General features: G+C 40.7%; 1 protein-coding gene across 2 annotated transcripts; it reads right to left on the bottom strand.

Moving 5' to 3' along the window:
• Positions 1-905: 905 nt before the first annotated feature.
• On the bottom strand, positions 906-21,846 carry DET1 (DET1 partner of COP1 E3 ubiquitin ligase). Of its 2 annotated transcripts, none has more exons than XM_032468890.1 (5): positions 21,692-21,846; positions 14,920-16,012; positions 11,923-12,110; positions 4,983-5,174; positions 906-1,568 (listed from the first exon to the last, which is right to left on the bottom strand). In XM_032468890.1, exons 2-5 carry the CDS (start codon positions 16,000-16,002, stop codon positions 1,379-1,381), a joined length of 1,653 nt encoding a protein of 550 aa, XP_032324781.1. In that variant the 5' UTR covers positions 16,003-16,012; positions 21,692-21,846; the 3' UTR covers positions 906-1,378. The 2 variants fall into 2 exon arrangements, with proteins under 2 accessions (XP_032324781.1, XP_032324782.1); XM_032468891.1 differs by having other exon boundaries at positions 4,983-5,045.

Raw genomic sequence — 21,846 nt, 5'->3', positions numbered from 1 at the left:
CCCAGTATAGCTTTCCTTCTCCACTTCCTTCACTCCACTATTCCCAGATATACACCACTGGGGCTTTTACCATTTTGCATTATAATTCTATTTGCCTATTTCTCTCCTCATCCTAAGCATCTTGGCACAGCATCTACCTGACACATAGTAGGCGCTCAAATCTCATGCTGAATGCTGAGTGAGGATGAATTTAGCTGTTCAAAATTGGAGATGATGAAAGCAGCTGAACTGTTTTTCATGGGGCTCAGCATCTCATGTCACATTTCCCAAGGGAAGCCAATCTAGATGGCAGAAGGATAGAGGATCCACAGCACCTTTCACAGCCTGCTTGGAAACCCAACATTTCAATGGTGTCTTCAAAGTCAGAGGCTACTACATAAGCTTATCACATAAACGGTGGACACATCATGAAGATGAAACATAAACACCCTGACAAGCCCTGTGGTGGAGACTGGCTGAGAACGTGACAGAAGGATGCTGGCTGCAGGCCCGCAGGTACCTGCAGGAGAGCTGTGATGGCTCAGCCATCCAGGAACAACCAGTCTGATCTCTTCAGGGACACCTGCAGCTTGCCAGCTCCCCCTACCCAAATTACAGTACGTGCTGCACAGTGTTTGTCTCTGCTATGGCCAAAGAGAACCGCTCGCTCTTCCACCTGCCCAACCCAGATGGTACAGATGGGAGCATGCTTCCACACGAGGATGTGCAATTACGCCCTGTTCCTCCAGCTGTAACAATTACCAGGAGAACACCCGAGGGAAGGAACAATCCTGGCAGATAGCTGTCTTCCACACCGGCACACACCACTTAGTCCATGGCCTCTGGTCCCTCTCAGTCCTTCCTGGACCCCATGTATTTAAAAAGCACTGGGTGAGATCACAACATAAAGCAGTCTTCAAACAGGATATTTTTAAGTAAGAAAATACCAAGACTTTATTTTTTTTTTCTTATAAAGACAGCCCTGCTGTTGGCTAAGTGGAAAGGATGTACACAGTTCTGATGAGTAAACAAGATTTACCTGCTTCAGGCTGCAGACCATAATGCCAAAGAAGTGACATGAAGGGGTAGAGGTATAATGCTCTCATCTTCATAGCAATAAAATGCAAAATAAAACAAAAATGAAACGGACTTAATTAACGCTGGACATTCCCACAGGGAAAAGGCAAGAGGACTTTAGGTCAATCAGTAGTGGTACTGTGTCTGATAAAAAAAATCCAGCAGGCTAACCCTCCCTCGCTCCCCTCTCCAGCTCTCCTCTCCGAGGTGTATCAGTCTGGAACCGACAAAGCTGGGAATCAGGAGCTTTTGCTTTGCAGTCCACTGAGATAAGGAGGGGCAAAGTCTTGGAAGACCAGATAACCTGGCTTTGGCGAGGCCCCTACGTGCAGCAGTGTCGCATGTGGAAGTTGACAACGTACTCAGCGTTAGTCCTCTGCACAGAGATAGCAAAAGGCTCGAAAGGGTGGAAGGTGAAGGCAACAAGGCGTCGCACGGTGTGGTTGATGGGGCGGCCCAGTAAGCCTGCCTGAATCTCAAACTTGAGCAGACCAGAGTCCCGGGCATAGAACCTAAACAGAACAAGGAGAGAAGGAGAGGATGGATGGGATAGATATTCATCACCATCTCGAAATCTGAACAGCGGGGAAATGTGGCAACTCTTCATTTAACTTCACTGATGAAATCTCCTCTTACATCAGCCCCAGGTTATTGGAACTGCAAAAGCACCTTTATCTGCTCAGCTCATTTTATGCCAGGCTGATCATGAACTTCACTATGCTGTCCTGAGTCACTGGGTCATTTCTCTTTCCCAAGATGACCTTTAGTTACAGCCTCCCCTTTTCCAGAAGATTGTCTAGACCAGGGCTGGAAGGGAAATGTGAGCCACCTGTATGATTTTTAATTTTCAGGTAGGTAGGTAATTTTAATTTTCTTAGAAGAAAAAGGTGAAGTTAATTTTAATAATATTTTAACCAAATATTCATATCTAAAATAATATCACTTCAACCTACAACTTTACATTCAAGCTTATATTGAATAAAAGATATTAAAGATATATTTCTTTTTTTTTGTACTAAGCCTCTGAAATCTGATGTGTGTTTGACACCTGAGCATACTTCAGTGCTCAACAGCCAAAGAGGCTAATGGCTACTATAGGACAGTGCAGATCTAGGCCTGTATTTGAGTTTTTCATTTTTAAGAATAAATACTTCTGGAAGGTTCTTCTTTTTCAGAGACAAAAACAAAATACTAAGTAGTTTTTACTTTTTCATCTAACACAGTTAAGACTAAAGATGTTTCCATCCATCCCAGTACTTAAATGCCTTTTCTACAGGCAAAATAAGTGCCCTGTGAACCTGGGAACCAGAGATGATCAGCAGGGTTGGGGCTGAATCGGGGGAAGTTCTAGAAAATAAGGAGCTCTGAATTAAAGAGTTCTATAATTTCTTTTTTGGAAAGCAAATATATAGTAGACAGAAAGATATTCATACCCTTTGACTTAATAATCCCATTTCCAAGAATTTATATCCTCAGAATTTAATTTAAATGAATTCAATAGTGACATGAATAAAGATGGCAACTACAGCATTAGCTCTAAAGCAAAAATGCAGAAAGAGAATAAATGCTCAGTAACAGGGGATAGTTAAATAAAGTATGGTGCATCTACTTGATGGAATAATAGGCTATTGTTAGGACTGCAACTGTAAGGACAACGTAACAACATGAAAAAATGTTTCTGAAATAAAAGCGGACTACAAAATATTATGCCAACCATGATTCCAACTGTGTGAACGTAAACATGCACAGCGGCAAAGACTAGAATGGAATATACAATAAAGGTGGTAGAGTAACGGCATTATCTCTTCAAATGACTTTGATATCCTTACATTTCTCACTTTAAATTAAAAATAAATAAGAATTGGGGGGGTATAGCTTACTGGTAGAGTGTATGCTTAGCATGCATGAGGTCATGGGTTCATTCCTCAGTACCTCCATTAAATAAAGAAATAAACAAACAAACTTAATTACCTCCACCCCTCAAAACAACCCAAAATTTTAAAAATAAATAAATACATAAATAAATAAATAAGGATAACAAGAAAAGCCTTTTTAGTCAGGGGCAATGGCATTTCCAGATTTGTTCCTTAGGCCCATCTTTTCAAATCACAAAGGCAGGGAAATGGAAAAGGAGAGAAATTTATCTCGTGCTACCTAACAAGATCAAATGAGGCCCATTATGCGCTTTTATGTGTGACAAACACATTCACATTACCCACACAGTCCCCAGCACACAAAGGGCTTATAATTTAAAGCAAGTTGTTGGAGCTACTAATTCTAACTACCAGTTTACAGGAAATACGGGGGAATGAGATAAATACTATACCAGGATGCAATGAGCAAAATCTAGAATGTGGGGAACACTACAGGACGAACAACCTGGTTTCTTCAACAATTAAACTGCAAGGAGAGTAAGAGGGAAGCAAAATCTATAGAATAAAAAAGACTTAAGGGGATAGCGGCCAAATACAATGTGCTAACCTTGTTTAGCTCCTGACTGGAACAAACTGTAAGAAGAGTGTGTACAAAGGATACGAGACAATAGGGAAATGTGAAACCTAACTAAATGTTTGGCCACCTTAAGAAATTTTTGTTTAAACTTTTAAAATTTTGTTAGTGCTTGAGATGGAATAAAATGTAATTAAGGTTGTATTTTTTTAAGTCCTAATCTTTTAGAAATTCATACTGAAATATTTACAAGTGAAATGCTATGATACCTAGGATTTGATAATCTGGGGGGCAGTTGGGAAGGGAGGAGTAGTGGTGGTGGAAAGAGATGAAACAACACTGACCACGAGGTGATAACTGTTGAAGCTGGGTGACGGGTCTGTGGAGGTTCATTATACTTTTTTTTTTTTTTGAGGGAACAAGATTCAGCCCATAACAGGAGGTGTTTTGCTCATGCTCACATCAAACAAGCAGAAAAAGTCTTTTTGGGGGTGGGAAGGAGATAATTACATTTATTTTATTCATATACATATTTTTTAATGGAGGTACGGGGGGGATGAACCCAGGACCTTGTGTAGGCTAAGCATACACTCTACCACTGAGCTGTACCCTCCCCTCTACTCTTCTACTTTTATACATTTAAAAATTTCCATAATAAAAAAAAAATTTTAACTGGTTTTTGGAACTTGACTGCAATCTCCCAAAGGAAATACCACAAATGGTGATTAATTATACAAAATACGTTACCCAGACCTATTTAATACACAATGAAGCTGGTTTATGAAATACTAACTACCACTGTTTCTAAGGGATGAACCTTCCATAATCCAGCACAGGGCACCAGGAACACACCTGCCTCATAATAACCCCACTCGTGACAGTGGTGCCAGCTCCTCTCCCTAGTATCACCACAGCACACGGAACAACACAAGCTCCCAACATGGAAAGACAGGTGGGTCTGTGAACTGGACATCTGTGAGGGAGGGACTGTTTATAAGAGGTTAGTTTCAAGGTTCTAGCAGTAATACAGTAATCTGCATTCCAAAACTCTTCCAAGTGAGGAAACTGCCTGTTCTCCAAATTGTCTTTGCTATCTTTTCTACTAGGTAACATGAGGGGATAAACTAATTTGAGCTGGATAAAATTTAAGTCTCAATTATAAACACTATTATGAAATGGTATTAAATTATCAGACTGAAAAAATATGGTTTTCTCCCCTGGATACCTTTAAAAAGGAACAACACTCATCTGAATTCCATGTTTTAATGAGAAGCAAAGAGCAGAACTAATTAATTTATGAGACTAGTGCCTAAATGATCAAAGCACTCACCACATTATAGAAACAGCCAGCCCTCTGAATTCAACCCATGAGTACAAGTGGATAGAATCACAGCAAAATGATGTTCAAGAAGAAGAGAAAAACAAAGCCGGCCATATTCAGCCCTTAGGCAGTGTGCAGCTGAAGCAGTGACGTATACCTGATAGGGTGATCTCCACAAGTCTTGGGCCGCTCCATGACTGACACCCACTTGTCATCGTAGCTGAAGAGAGACAAATCAAGGTAAGGGCTACCACTGTAAGACTGGGCACTGATGGGGAGCTGACCCAGCAGCCGGCGCACTGCCTCCGTGTGCCCTCCATACTTGGCATTTACAATAGTGTCTTTAAACCTACAATAAAGCACCAGTGAGGAAGGCTGTGTTAGTGGGCACACAAGCGGCCTTGGATTTTAAACTGACAAACGTAAGTCTAAAAACAACTCATTCTGAACACAGAAATCTAGATATTGAACTCTCACACATTACAAGTCTGCCTAGCTACAAATACTCTCAAAAAGCAGAAAACAGAATTAGAAAAGAACATCAAGTTACTTCACAGAAGTTAACAGAGATTCTGTACAAGTTTAAAATGAATATAACTGATCTATGACAACTATTTCTACTCATACTTACTTCCCCCAAGTAATAGCCTTAGATTGCGTTAAAAAGGAGTCACCGAAAGCAGAGCATCCTGAAGAGGAGCAGCCTGACTCTTCCTGGGATCAGTTATAAGTCAACTTGCATCAAACCTTTTGACAAATTACTCATTCTTTGTTTAAATAAAGTTTGGGAACTAGCTAACTACACTCCTGCAGAAACACGAGTATCTAGTAGATAGTAACATGGACATAAGAGTCACCCATCTGACTTATCTTGAACAATAGTAGTAGTAGTCGTAGTAGTAGTGGTAATAATAATAATAATAATAATAATAATAATAATAATAATAATAATAATAACAACAACAACAACAACAACAACAACAATAATAATAAAGCAGTTATTTCTCACAATTATAATGAATACTAAATTTAATACCCTTTGAGTATTTCTGTTCATCTGGAAATTTGCCTCAGGAAGCAATCTTATATGCAGAAAAATCTCTCTGCATATTCAATACAGCCTTGTTTATGACAATGAAAAACTGACAGAAAAATTAACCTAATGGAAAACTATAATTTTCAAAGATTATATGGTAACAGAGGAAATGTTCATCATAATGGTGAGTAAAAGAAGTAGGCTAAATTCTGTATAGTATGATAAAACACACAAATTTTATGCCCCAAAATTTAAAAAACTGGTGGAAATACATCAAAATGCTAATAGCTGAGTTTGTGTAATGACATTTTAGATTAAAAAAATTTTTTTGCTTTCCTATAGTTTCTTAGAAAAAAATGTATCAGTTCAATTTTTTAAAATCTCTGTATCGAAGCATATCATATGGTTTAACAATCAAGGGGAAAATAAACTATTTTTTTAATCCAAGGAAGAAAATGTAACACCTCATCCCTAAAACTAATGGAGTAAAAAACTTGAATGACGAGACCAGAAAGATTGATCAGACGGGATTTGATTTTTGCTTCCATGTGAACCTGTGGTGCTAGATGGGCATTAGCACTTCTCCGCTCCCCCTGAAGAAAGCCTAGCATCAGCACTGCTTTTCCATTACTTCTCTTGACAGTAGTTTTCACAGCCTCAGTGTAAATCATACAATTAAACCCTGGGCCACAAAGAACTTCTTTCTTTCCCTTTCATTGGAGCTAATATCAGATCCTGGGCTCTTTGGTTTTCAGCCCATTTTCAGCAAAGATCTTGTATTCCAACCATGCCTGGCTCACTGGCTTCAAATATGAGGCTGGCCCACATCTTTGTGATGACCACAAATCAAAGCCTCCATGACAATCTATAGGCTGAAGCAATTTCTACTCCCTAGCATTACCCACCACTTCCAGTCTCCAAGGTCCCCAATGACTGAAAGTAAAGCAGCCATCTCTCTGATGTCTTCACCTGATTAACTTCTGGCTCACTGTCACTCTGTCCAACTATGCCTCTCTTAATTTACAATTACACAACTGTCAGAGATGATCCTTCCAACACCACAGCCTCCTAGTTCCTGGATCTCCTCTCTGCCTCAGCCACTCATTCCCATGGTCATATCCTCATGTCACTATTACTAATGACTGCAACCCCTCTGTAACCTCAGGGTGCAGCACCACAGTCTCCAACTACCTTCTCTCCTAGCTCTCCAGCTAACTCCCTCTACTCATCCCAGCTTCAACATACTTCAACCCCAATGGGACCTAATTCCATTGATTCTATCAACTTTTTGCCATCCTACACCTGCATCATGTCCTCTTATCCTTCCTTAGCCAGCTTAAATTCCACAATCATTAAAGTCACTCCACTGCACTCATCCTCAACAACTTTGTCTTCTCTTGCTTTGTGGTACTTACTTGAAAAAACTACAACTCTAGTTAACCTCAGTTCTGCCTGTCCCATGCCTGTATCAACTCAGTTTTCTCCATGGCTGGAGAAAAACATAATTCTCACTTTAAAGTTATAATCATGAACTCATGTGGGCCTTTAATGTTGCAGAGCACTCGTGCTGCATTCCCACGGTCCAGCGAGTCTCCCACTCTCTTTGATGACCACTTCATCCACCCTCCTCCATGCTCACCCTCCTGTAATGGCACTGCCTACTTTGTAACTGACAAGCAGAAGCAATGAGAAGAAAACTTTAAAGTTCCCATCAGCACATCTGTACTGTGCTGCCTTGTAAGGCCAGTCCCTCCACTTGGGCACTAGGTCCCATCCTCTGATCTCACATACTTAACCAATTCTCCCCCTCCCCCCATCACCCCACTGTTCCTAAACTCAGTTCCCCCCTACCCATCTGCATACAAACACACCGTTTTCCCCTCCCATTTAAAAAATAACAAGAACAGAAACTTAACACCATTTGCCCCTCCAGCTAATGCACCATTTTTTAGCTCTCCTTTACAGTAAAACCTCTCAAAACACTTTTTCCTACTATCTCCAATTCTTTTCCTTCCATTCTTTTTTAAACCACTCCAAACAGGCTCCCCTTCTCCGCTACCATCTCACTGAAACTACTCACTGAAACTACTCTTATCAAGGTCAACAGTGACCTCCATGTTGCTAACTCTAATAGTTGATTATCAGTCCTCACTGTACTTGACCTGTCAGGAAGCTCTCATACTCCTTCCTCTGAGAAACTACTAGACCTCTCCACTTACAGAACCTCTGATCTTCTCCGCTAAACCTGCTCTACTCACAAGCTTCACCATCAGAGTTTCACAGTAACTCAAAAAATGTTAGAATCATCTTTGACTTTGCTCTTTCACAGCCTATAGCCCATCCTCCACTAATCTTTTGGGCTCTATCTTCAAAATACATTGAGAATACAATTACTTACCACCTCCAATGTCACTACCCTGGATCCAAGCCACCATTATTCAACCAACAAAGTATTACTGACAGCCTAGTATGTACCAGGAGCTCTTCTAGGTGCTTAAGATACAATAGGTGAACAAAAAAGAACTTAAATCCTAATGTCAGGAAACAGAATGTAGGAATTTTATTTATTGGATCATTGCAATACCACCACCTTCACATTCTTTTGAGGTTTGGGAAAATACATCTTCCAGAGGCTTCCTTAGAAAAGTTACATGGGAAGTAATTTTCTGAGGCCGTGTATCCGAAAATGTCTTTGTTACACCCTATTATTTGGATACAGAATTCTAGCTTGAAAATCATTTTTTTCACAGAATTCTGAGAACATGATTTTAATGGCTTCAAGCTTTCAGTATTAAGTCTAATAAAACTGATGACTTAATTTTTTATATGTGAAATGTATGTGTTCTAAAATTTCATGGTGATATGCCTCAGTATGGATCTTTTTTTAATTGACTGCACTGGGTGCTTGATGGAGCCAGTGATGTGCTAATAAGTTTAATAATTATTTCTCTGAAGGGAAAAAAGCCAGGATTTGCAGCGCTTGCCCATTTCTATGATGTAAATCCTCCTGCTGTCGTCAATCTCAAGGCACTAATGTGACATCACAGACGGCAGAATTGTCAAGAGATGAGCAGCAGCACATCACTGTATAGTATTTTCAACAAACAGATAAGACATACAAATAACTTCAAGAGCTTAAGTGATAGTAAAATAATCATGAATTAATAATTTGAAAATAATTAATTGTTAATGTCTGTGTTTTGCAACAATCAGCTTGCAAAAAGTTCCTGAAAGTTTAACAACTGGCTCTCACAAGCCAGTATGAGCCAGCTCCAGCACACCACTGCATGGTCCTTGCCAATCTGGAAATGTATATTCTTCACACTAGAAAACTGCCTTACATTGCTTCCTCCTCTTTATTTTCTCTACTGCTCCTTTTGGAATTAGCCAGATACTGGACCTCCTGGGCAAATCCTCTAAATTTTTTTTTTACCATTTCTCTCCCATTTTCCTACTCTTATCTTTTTATTCTACTTTCCTGGAGAATTCCTCAACTGTATCTAACAAAGCTTAAATTTCTAAAGCACCTCACTGTTCTAGCAATGTTCCTGTTTTTATAGTTTCAATTATTTCAGTGAACACCATGTTGTTTATTTTTACACTGTTTTATTTTAGTCACTATCTTTCAAAATAAAGGCTTTTCTTAGTAACTCATGATCCCTGGTGCCCATTTTTTTTTCCTTAAACATTTATTCTAACCTAAAATAAATCAATTTTCATTTCTTTTTAACAAAAGTTTACTGAAGATTATAAAATTGAGCACTTGGACCCATGTGTTCACAAGAAATAATTTCAATTTATATATACATTACGTTTTCAATGCAGCAAAGTATAAGATGATTAATAATTTGAAAATAAGAAGAAAAATATAATGTAATAATATAAAATTTCAAACAGTATGAGAATAATTTGCTGTATACTTTTTATGTCAAATATTGAAAACTAATTTGACTATGGCATTTAGATTCCCTTGGCTATATTTAAAAGTGTGACACCTTAAACTTATACAATATTACATGCCAACTGTATCTCAATAAACCTGGGGAAAATAGAAATGTTATAGTAATTTTATTTTTAAATGTAAATGTTTAATATACACTGAAAATTAAATCCTCTGTAATTATTTAAATTTAATAGTAAAAAAATTTTTTAATCGACTTAAAAATTAGTATGTCAGGAGATCTAGTTTTTCAAAAACTTCTGCTGGTATGAGGCAAAATTTTGAAGAGATCGCAAAGCTAGAATGCCACCCTTCTCTTCAACCTTTTATTTTCTCCTCCTGGAGCCTCCTACAGTTTCACTTAATTATGGGTGCATTCTGAAATGAATTTTTAGAAAACACTGCTTCCTCTCGTTCCTGATGACATCATTCATTCAACAAATACCTAATGTGCTCCTCCCACATGAATGACACTGGCCTAGGTGCTGTGGACAAGGCAAAATAGACAAAAATCCCTGCCCCCATACAGTGTACCTTCCAGTGACTTCTCTGATGTTTTGACTGAGTGTACTCAGCTTTTGTTATTTAGTTAATAATAACCTGCTTAATTTTAAAGTTAATTTTAAAAGCAGAAAATTCATTTCAAAATGAAAAAAGGCAAAATCTGTCCACGTTCTGCTTTCAAAACTCCTTCTATACTGATTAGAGACGTTAACAAGGCAGAAAATTTGACTAAACCAGAGGAAAAGGAAAAAGCGTGTTTAATTTTCTGAAAAGCAATATTTATCTATTTTTAATCAAGTACTGTCCTTCTACATAAATGTGATGCCACTGAATTAGGTCTCTGCTTTGCTCATTTTCCCCAGTGGCAGTAAGGCTTACTCTGATTCATCCACTCACTCTATTCTGATTTATCCTGGAACCTAAAACAGGTATTTCCCATAACTGGCTGAGGTTAGGGAAGAAATAATTTAGGCATGTGGAATCTGATGAGGCACTGACTGATTAAAGTAGGATTGAACTTAGGCCCTTGGTCCAAAATAACCAGTCATTTCACAATAAGGCACCCAGACAGCCATGAGGAGCTCTGGTTTACAGGAGGTGGGGATCAGCTTAGGGTGACCTAGGTGTCCTGTGAAGAGCCTCCAAGTGTCTCTTCTTCAAGTCGGTCAGTTTCCCAAGGGAATTATCTCTAATCTCCCGCCCAGGGAGTATAAGCCTCGATGCCATCTGTGATAAGGGAGATGGGAGTCTTCCCCATCAGCATATCAATTTTCACTTAATTTTTGTTTTAATCGTGACATGTCTCACCTATCTGCTCAGCCATGCCACATGAACATAAAAACCAGAGCCTGCATGGTTCAGTTTCTCCAGAGAATAAAGCCTTTTGCTGAGGTGGGGAAGAGGCTGTCATTTGGCAGTGCAGGCTTAAGGAAAGGAGCTAGAGTATCTGATTGCTCCTGTTAAGACTTTAATGCAATCCTACTGATTTCAGCCTCATAGGTATCTTCGAAGTGTGGAGGGCCTCCAATTTCTTAGCCTTTTCCAGAGCTCTCTGGTGCAAGGCAACTTGTTTCTTGACAGCTAAGCTCTGGAGTCTTAAGTTTTTGTTCCCAGAGGTATGCCCAGGTAGTTATCACTCCTCCACTGGCTCTTCAGCTTCTAAAACTCTGTTGTTATCTTCTCTCCCATTCTCCTTGTTCTTGTAGGGTTATACCTCTTCTTTTATTGTCATTTTAGTGGGGTTGAGAGATGGAGCAGAGATAAACATAGCTGTTCAACACACGTTTAATAAGAAGTTATAAAATTATTTCCCTAGTCATTCACTCAAAAAATATTTAAGTGCTTGACAGTGCATCACTAAAGATAAAGCAATAAATACCAAAGACACAGTCTCCATCTTTCTGCAGCTACATACAGTCTACAAGGAATAATGGACAACACACAAGTAATTCCTCAAGTGCTGAGAGAAAGGAGAAGGTTAGGACGACAAAAGAGGTCACAACAGGCGGACCGCCCCAAGGCCTGGTGGGCAGAAAGAATATGGGAAGGTTTCCTGAGGTAAACGACTCAATTTCCTAAAGAAAAATTCAGCCTGTTAAGCCTAGTGGAACAGCTTACCGGCGCTGGATCTGTCTTGCAAAATTGTTGCTGGAGGCTGAGCAGGGAAACTGGACTTCACTATGCAGGGTGGCATTACGGAAGAGATCACAGAAGTTCTCAAAGAGCTCCAAAAGCTCATCTGACGTGTTCTCAAACACAGCGATCACCTCTGTTGTCACCATATTATACACCACAAAGAAAGATGCCTGCAGAAGAACAGAGAGACCTGAGGGGCAGCTGAGTATAGCATCATGCCTAGCAAATTTATTAGTTGGCTAAAAATGCAAGTTACCCAAGTAAAACAACCAAACACCCCTGCTCCAGCAGCAGGGCAGAAACGTGGCGCCAAGTGGTTCTGGAAAAGGAGGAAGCCTCAGTGGGCTTTATCCATCAAGAGCCTCGGTGTTCCCTGATTTCCCACTGTACCTGTGCAGCTGGAATTACTGAGCTGTTCAGCATATATGTATAAAATAGTTTCCAACCTTTTATTTCAAACTGTGCAAATTTAGTATTTTTTCCTTCCAAGTGTTTATTCCTTACTGGCTCCCCAACTCACCTTGAGATTAAAAACATTGTTTTAAAATGCCAGATTTAATTTTCCTTCCAGCTGAGAAAGTGATTTGCAGCTACAAGTCGCCTGTTGGTAAATTATTTTCTCTTGTGTATCTATACTTGAAAGTTCAATTTAGGGGCATTTCTTTTTCCTCTCAATATTTCTAACATGCAGAGGAACACCTTAAGTATACTATGTCCACTCAGGCAAATTGTAACCAAGCAGGGTGCTACTGCTAAACAAATGAAAAAAATCAAAGCAGCATTTTCCATTTCCTTCCCATAAATGTTCTTTCAGCCAAGAGCATTTGTAACATACATTTGAGATCTGTAGCAATTGAGATCAGAGGAGGAGCCTGAAAAGCATTCAAATGCCATAGGTGGCAGAGTTACTGCTTTCTCTGAAAAGGCCCCTGGGTGACTGGCCCTCTTTAAACCCCCAGTGCAGTGCTCTGCTCAGCCTAATGAGGAAGCTCCAGGCACCCCTAGTTTTTGTCAGAGTGGATGCAGCAGTATGAATCAATCTGCAAGCTTCCAACAGGATTCTATAAGTTTTCAGAACAGTAGGATTAGTACTCCCCCTCCTATGATTAAATTTAAATCTCCATTACCAATTTCTTGAGACATTGGCCCACCTGTTTCACTGGTAATTAGTCCTTCCCAAAGCTTATGTTACATGACTTTTGTGGTCACCTGGAAATTAAATTTGGCTGTAAATTAAAGAGGCTGGAAGGTAACCTGAGAATAATACCCATAATATTAGCAAGGCTTTGTGTTTAGGTGCACTTTTTACTCATTAACCTTACTGGAACCTATCAAATTAAACTGGGGAAGGCGAGGGGAGGACAAGTAGGGCAGAGAGATTTGGTTTAAAGTTACAAACTCTATAAGCAAAGCACAGAGCCCTAGTAATATTTCTGGCTATAACTTACTGTAGGTACTGGAAATAAGTAGGTCATGTTTTAGCAAAGGCAAAAAGGATAATCTCAAATGCAACAGTCACAGACAACTTATTCCCTCCAAAATAAAAAGGTAATTATAGCTCAAGCCTAAATAAGAAACTGACTCATGTCCTTTCTATAAACCTGGACAACACTTTGATCATATCAGGGCTTCACCAGGATTCATCATAATTATGTGAATATAGAATTATACAAACATTTACTAGCCTTTCCTCTAGTGGACTGGGAAATACAGGGCAGGAAGGTACAGAAATCAAGGGCTTCACCACCAACCTCCCATGACACAAAACATGAACTAGATGCTCACCCATGATGGCTCAATGGGTGACTTCACCTTTAATAGGGAAGAAAAAGAATCCAGAAAAAAATTATCTCTAACCATATTACTCACTCCGCCCACTCCCACCCTTTTTTTTTTAGAATACACAAGTTATGATTCAGAAGACAAATGTTAGAAAACATTTTACCATGGATGGCTCGAAAGGTCTTAGGAGACAATTTCCTGTACAGCCTCTCTTAAGGGTAGAATCAGCCACAGGTCAGTGAGAGATACCAGGCTCAGCTGACTTCATAGTTTACTGGTTTGCTCTGCTCTGAATTTCCAAGCTAGTATCTAAGAGACAATCTGGAAACAGGAGAATGGGGGGCAAATGTACAGAAAGGTAGTTCTCTTATTTGGTCAACACTACAGTAGAGCTTCTCAAAGGGAAATGCCCAAATAATCCTGAATTTCAGCATGGTGTTTCAACTCAAGAGTCAGAGCTCTTACTGTGATCTTAATACCACCTTGTTCCTATTGTGAAATGCCTCTCTCCCCTACCAACATCTTTCACCCAAACTGAAAAGCCCTCAGGACCTGCAGTCTGGATGATCCACTTGGCAGATCAGATATTTTGGCTTCCTTTTGATCTTGTCAATGCTCTGCAACCTATGTTCCAGCACATGGGCAAGGTCAGGGTAAAGTCATAACACTTAACTCTGTCAAATGAACTTACCTGATAGTTACATCCTAAAGAAGACTTTGTGAAGAAATATATTGACATTAACTACTTAAGCAGGAAAGAAAAGATCACATTCTTAGAAGACTTTCTTTTTTGCATGGTGGGCTCATTCTCACTGCCAGAACTAAAACAGTCAGACCAACAAGCACAATCTAATACCAAATCAAGGCAGTATCCATAGGCAGTCAAACCTTGACCTTTTAGCATTTGGGCTTCCATCTCAACAGTACTGAACATGCTCTGCAGAGGAATCAGGGTAATCATCACAGAGCTGACTACCTGCATGTCAACAGCTTGGGATTTGGCTTCTGTTTGTCCAAATTACTACATGTGTCCAGAGAAAAATGGAGCTGTTTTAAGTTTGACTGAACCCTAGGAAGGCAAAACTTCAAGACTACAAAAAATGTGCGTTTCTAGGATGTTGGCCATAGGCAAAAAGAGAAATCTTCCTGTTTTGCCAAAGAAACTGGAAAGGTAAATGGCAAGAAGGCTTCTCATACCTGTGACGGGTCTGTGACCCGCAGGGTTACGACATCCTCACTAGTATACTTGATAAACAGATGGTTTTCATCTAGAAGCTGCATTTTCCACATGCGCAGCTGCCGTAGTTGGTCAAAATACTGGAAGAAGCGCCTCTTGGCCATCGCACTCCCATCCTGTTCTGCTCGGCGCCACAGGTATACGAGCAGCCGGTGTTTCAGAGAGTTGATGAAAGGATCCCTGAAAGGACTGGCCATGCCCGTCTGGCTGTCGCGCTGTACCTCAGGGAAAACAGCTGACACAGTGAGCAGATCATCCTCATAGCAGAAGCGGCCAATGGTCCTCACGTCGATGAAAGTGCCTTCAGGAGTCACCTGGAAGACATGGATGGTCTGCTGCTGCACTGACAAGATGGCCAAGATATTCTTGTACAAGTACAGCCCCTGGTTGTGTGACAGGACGACTTTATCACACTTGAAGGTACGTGTGTCACATAAGCGGCCAGTGTGGAGGTCAATGATGTGCAGGGAGTAGTCCTCCAGAGGGGACCGTGGGTTGGGGGTCACAGATTCACTGTTCCGATAGACCTCATAAAAAGGAGGGTGAGGTTCGTCCGGGAGGTAGGCAGCTGAGCCCACGATGACACACCGGCAGTCGTCAGTGAAGAGACTGCACTCCCGGTTCAGGTGCTCACCATTGGCTGCTACATTGGTAATGTGCAGCAGGACAAAAAAGCGTTCGAAGAGCCGACCGCGGATGTTGACTGACCTCTGGTCATTGCCATTGGACAGGATCTCCCCCTCATAGCCCTGCAGTAGGTCCTCGGCTGCCTGGCAGCCCTGGTACTCATAGATTTCGAGAGATGTCTGGTCTGAAGAGAAAGCAATGAAGTAGCGTCCATCAGGTGAGAATTTACGCAAGAAACAAGGTGGCTTCTCAACGTTGACAACCGTGAAGTTGGGGAAGACATTCTGGTGGAACACTCGAACCTGATGCCAGTGGGTGCCTGCCTTGCCTGAACTGATCCGCCGGCGTTCCAAGCGGTGAATGACATTTTGGTTTTGGATTCTTCGAGGTTTGATAGTAGAAACATGATGATCCATTATCACATCGCTGCATGGAAAAATAAAGTACGAGTCAAGCAAATAAAAGACAATTTCTCAAAACATAAATACAGTTGACCTTTGAACAACAAGGGCGTTTGAGGTGCCAACCCCCTGCAGCCAAAAATTCAAGTATAACTTACAGTCAGCCCTCAGTATACACAGTTCCTCCACATTCGCAAATTCAACCAAATCTGTGTTTTCAAGGGTCAACTACATACGCAAGTCAAATAGATTTCCCTCCATATATCCTGGGCCTAGGGGCTCCCAAGATGATAGTGATCAGCACTTCTCCTTCCCAGATGATAGTTAGGAAGTGGTCCAGACATTTCTGAGTCTAGAAACAGGTTTTAGGGAAGGATCTAACTCACTAGGAATACGTTCAAAGCATGCTTAGCTGTTGGGAATACTCAACAGAATAAATCTATAACTACACCGAATTTGTTCAGTGTAAGCATCACACTCAATGCACATTCATTAAATAAAACCATATTTATTGGGCTGTTAAGATGTCCATAATATCCAAAGCAATCTACAAACTTAATGCAATCCTTATCAAAACCCCAATGTCATTTTTTGCAAAAAGAAAAAAAAAGGAGAAACAAAAGAAAAATTCGTCCTAAAATGCACATGTAATCTCAAATAGCCAAAACAATTTTGCAAAAGAACAAAGTTGGAGGACCCAGGCTTCCTGACTTCAAAACCTGTTACAAAGACACAGTAATCAAAAAAGTGTAGCACTGGCATAAAGACAGAAAAATATACTAAAAGAACACAATTAAGAGTCGAGAAATAAACCCTCATGTATATAAACTCAAATTAAGAAGTTCAGAGAACCCCGAACATTATAAACCCAAAGAAATCCATGCCCAGACATATCATAATCAATCTGTGAAAAACTAAGTCACAAAGGAAAAATCTTGAAAGCAACCAGGTAAATGACACATTACCTATTGGAAAACAACAATTTATATATCCATGATGTCTCATGAGGAACTACAGAGGCCAGAAAAAAAAGCAGAACAACATTTTTAAGTGTTGAAATGGCTGTCAGTTTCATCATTCATATCTCAGCTAAAAATAGCAGCACTTTAGAATTTTCCGACTACCTTACCTAAAGTCATGCCTTTTTCCAACCACATCAATCTATCATTTTGCCCTATTTTCTTCAGCTCTTCTTACTTTCTCAAATTATCTTATTTGTTTACCTTGTTAGTATCTGTCTCCCCATATCAGACAGCAGAGACCTGTCGAATTCCTTGCTGAATCCCCAAGACCTAGAACAGTGCCTGAGACAAGGTAAGTGTTCATAAATATGTTAAATGAATGAATGGAACATCTCACAAGGGACTCGAAGGATAAAGAACTCACTAGGCAAAGTAAAGGATGAATATTCCAGAAAGAAGGTAGCTTTAAGATACATTTAGAAAGAGCACAGCATGGCACATTTGGGAAACAATAATTCCAAGAGGTCAGAACACAGGAAGCACAGAGTGAATAAGAGGAGATAAGAAAAGTAGAACTAGAGCCAGATTGTAAAATAAAATACTTTTTTATGTCAGGCCACACAAGTTATTACAGGTTTTAAGCAGAGGAGGGACTGATCCAATCAATCTATATTTCAGAAATAAAAACATACACACAATGAGGGAATTTATTTATATTGTCTCCTAAGAGATTTGAAATTCCTTATATAAGTACATATACGATCTAGTCAAGCTAAAGATGTACATACCTCTGACTGAGCAAATCAAGTTTCTCAGACTGCTAGTCATAACTCACTAATGGCGCTTTGAAATCAATTTACTGGATATACTGATTAACATTTTTAAAAATGGAATGAGAAAGAGAATACCAAACTGTATCACACATAGTAAGAGTAAGCACTGTTGTGTGAAACTTCTGTTTCAATTACATATACGAGTTACAAGGGATGGGAGAGGCTGCGCCATCCAGGTGATGAGGGCAGACCAAGGGTGTACCAGGGAGCCCCCTTAATGACTGGCAGGCTTCTCTTAAGGGTGACAGGCAGGGAACAGCCTGATTCACCCCCTCCCCAATGACTGAAAGAAGAATGTCCCCTAGACAAGGAGTTCTTAACCATACAAGCACTGGGTGAGGATATAAAATATATTTCCTAATGATCCAGACTAGAGCAAGAGACTGCAGACTTCTACCCTCAGGCCAAATCTAGCCTGCCTGCCTGTTTTTATAAATAAAGTTTTACTGGAACACAGTCATACCCCCTCATTTACATCTTGCCTATGGCTGTTTTTGCCCTACAAAGGCATAGCTGATTAGTTGAGACCAAAGAGCACACAGCCCACAAGCCTAAAATAGTTTGTCAGCCCCTGATCTTAAGCACTGATTCCCAACTGTAATTGGGCAATTCTGTAATATATGGACATATTTTTGGTTGTCCTAACTTGGGAGGGAGTGAGGGGTGCTACGAATGTCCAGCAAATAAAAGCCGGGATGCTGCTAAACATCCTACAGTAAACAGGACAGCCTCTCACATCTGGCCCAAAATGTCAATAATGCTAACGCTGAGAAATCCTGATCTAAGAGAAATGTCTGTAGATATATTAACAGGAGACATATACAAGAACATCTGTAGCAGGACTGTTAACAACAGCAAAAACTGACAATACTCCAAATGCCCATCAATGGTAGACTAGATAAATTTATCCAGTTCTATTCATGCAGTGGAATCTTATGAAGCAATGAATTAACACCCTACAGTTATATATAACAACATAGATGAATCTCAGGCACAACGCTGAATGAAGGAGGCAAGCTGCAGGATATATACACTGTGATTCCATTTACGTAAGTTTCAAACAATGTCTATTTTAAGAATACAAATATGTATGGTATATATTTACAAAAGCAAAGGAATTATAAAATTCAAAATAGTGCTTAGCTCTGATGAAGAAATGTGATGGGAGTTAGAGATACACTGGCAATTCCAAGTGTTATGTTTCATTCATTGTACTGTTACTCTTTTAAAAATTACATGTTTTGGAAGTATTATTTGTACATACTCAGAAATTTTTTTTAAATTAGAAAACAATCATTGTAAAGGGAAAACAAAGCTAGGACAATAAAATTAAGCCTGAAGTACACAGAAACGCATACCATGAGGACCTGCAGAACTGCCAAGCTTCTAATTTGGCTCTGACTTTCTCAGCAGACAAGGCACAGGAAAATACAATCAGTTACAGAATTTGCACTGCCAATAAGATAAAAACTTAATAGCTGCTTGGAAGGAGCACAGCAATTCCGAGCACTGGATTTTAAAAGAAATCTCTCTCATGAGTCTTCTCAAAGGACCTTGGCATGATACGGTGAACAATATCCTCCACTTCGGAATAATAAACACAATATTGAGTTTCATAAAGCTACTCCTTTAAACAGTGACAGAGCTGATGTGACTATTTTGATACAGTCCAAAAAACACACTATTAAGGTTTAAGCACTTTAAAATACCAAGTAATGCACAAAACTGCCTTTCTCAATCCCTGCCCAGGCCACCTCTGCCACCAGCACCGTGCCAACTTAAAATGGGGCTTGGAGGCAGAGAGGGAGACCAGAATGGGATGAGAGAAGTAGGTAAAGCCCAAGAATGGGAGAAGGAACAGGCATTAGGCACCATCGAGCAGATTAACCACATATAACTGAGTTGAATAAGGGATACTAGTGGTTCCACTCAGAAAGAGCCACTGATCATTTTAAGCAAAGTAGATGCTTAATTCTAAAAAAAAAAAAAACTTGTGTACCTTTTGAGCAGTCCCATCTTAAACTCTCTGATTTGCTTTTTTAAGGGAAAGACACCAGTACTAGGGTGGAGAGAGTAGAGGGGTGGGGTGGGTGGAGATGAAGGCCTGTTAGCTTCAGCTCCAAATTGTACAGGAAATCCTCACTGAACTTCCTAACACTTCTCTCGGTGTGCACTCCCCCGCCCCCTGTCTCTCTCTCTCTAAATTTTTTTATCACACAATTATGGTTTCTAGAGACGATGGAATTCTAAGTCTTTTTCAACATGTCCTGTTATTATTCCAATTATAAGATACATGATCATAGAAAAATTCAAATATAAAAAAAGTACATAATGAAAGTCCTTTCTAGTCAGAGTGGGCATTAGGAAAAAAGTAGAGTAATTTAGGATATTCTTCCCAAAAGCTGCCCTGTTCCAGTGAGTGGCCCATGCTAAAAGCAACCAGAAACCTGAGTGTCTTCCTTGATACCTCTTTCCTTCAGCCCCTATCCCTGATCAGTCACCAAACTCTGGAGATTTTCCATTCTAGATAGTCCTCTACTGCACCACCTTCTCTCTATCATGATCTGCCAGAACCTTCATCCGAAATTTATAATTTCATGTCTACATTACTGCAACTGCTTCCTAAGTGGTCTCCCTAAACCCACTCCTGACCTCTTCTAATCCATTCAACACCAGAGTAATCTTTTCAAAATGCTTTTGTGATCACATCCTTTCTCCTATGGATTAAAATATGTACCTTCCAATTGCTCTTAATGATAAGGACCAAAATCCTTACTATGCCAACCAGATGCCTCAAAGCTCTCAGCTCTGCCTCTCCAGCCTCATCTTTTTCCATTTAACCCATTTCTCCCACAGGTGTCCTCCCTCCTGCTTCAGAACCTTGGCACCTGCTCTTCACCTCTGTCTCAAAAGGCTCTTTTCACTTTACCGACTTAATTTCTATTTCAGATATCAGCCTAATCACCACTTCCTCAAAGAAATCTTCCTTCACCCTCCCCATCAGTTAAATACCAACATATCAGCCATACCTTTCCTTCATAGCACCTACCACACTTGCAACTTTGTCTCTGCATTTTACTTATGTCTATGGCCCTAGATGATGAACTCCTGACCAGTACACAAGCATACTCTGTATGCCCATCACAGCACTTAACTCCTTGCTAGGCCTCCTTTCCTGAATGTTGGAAAGTTCTTTGCGAACTCAAGTATCTACTGGGGCTGTTCCCTCTGCCTTGAATGTGTTTCCTCTCGCCCTTGCCATACTTCTCAAGTTGCAGCTTGAGTGTCATCTCCTTCAGGAAGTCTTACTCTGACCACCCTTTCTAAAACATATTTTTTGCTTTCCCATTACTTTTTCTGTTCGTCTTCTCCATAGTACTTGTCACAGTTTGAATCTATACTTTCAGTTGCACGGTTAGGTGTTTAATGTCAGACTCCCCCGTAAACTATACTCTCCAGGCAGAAGTAACCATGTCTACTTCAGTCCCCTTAGTTTTCTCAGAGCCTAGCACTGGGGCTGACCCGTAGCATGTGTTCGGTACGTTATCTATGAAACGGAAGAAGCAAGCCTGGCTGAACTGGGCAACTCATTATGTGGTACTAAGCAAGTCCTTTTCCCCTGCTGGGTCTGTTTCCCCGTGCCGGCAGGTGCACCTAACCCTCAGTTCCTTCTGATGGCTTCCTAAACGGGAAGGGGATACCTAGGGGCGGGCACACACGCCCAAGGGGGCGCCCCCGGAAAGAAAAGCCCGGGGCGGGGCCTCAATGGGAAGAGAATTCTGAAGGAGGGCGGGGGCCGCTGGGCCTCCGCGTCATGCGGGGAGGGGGCACCCCATGGCGGCAATCCGAGGAGGCCCGGGGAGGGCCTGACGGGCTTGGAGTCTGGGCCAAAGAATGAGAAGTCCTCACCTGTTCGGTCCGGGTTCAAAGGGTCGAGGCGAGGTACCCCCCGGACTGCTGGGCGCGCGCCTCCCCCGGCCCCGCCCCCGCCATGCCTCGGGACTCGGCGCCTGCAGCGGCAAAGCCCGCTTCCGCTAGCCACCGGAAGTGCGGCGCAGCGAGAA

Source organism: Camelus ferus, chromosome 27, assembly GCF_009834535.1.
Source record: "Camelus ferus isolate YT-003-E chromosome 27, BCGSAC_Cfer_1.0, whole genome shotgun sequence".
Classification (NCBI taxonomy): domain Eukaryota; kingdom Metazoa; phylum Chordata; class Mammalia; order Artiodactyla; family Camelidae; genus Camelus; species Camelus ferus.
Note: the sequence above shows the minus strand (reverse complement) of the source record. Positions and strands in the feature narration are given on the sequence as shown.

Coding starts and splice junctions, on each gene's coding strand:
- DET1 (XM_032468890.1), bottom strand. CDS start 16,002: ATGGATCATCATGTTTCTACTATCAAACCTCGAAGAATCCAAAACCAA. Junction 5,175..11,922: donor GCAAGACAGATCCAGCGCCG/GTAAGCTGTTCC, acceptor GCTTTATTGTAG/GTTTAAAGACACTATTGTAA. Junction 1,569..4,982: donor TGTGGAGATCACCCTATCAG/GTATACGTCACT, acceptor TGTTCTGTTTAG/GTTCTATGCCCGGGACTCTG.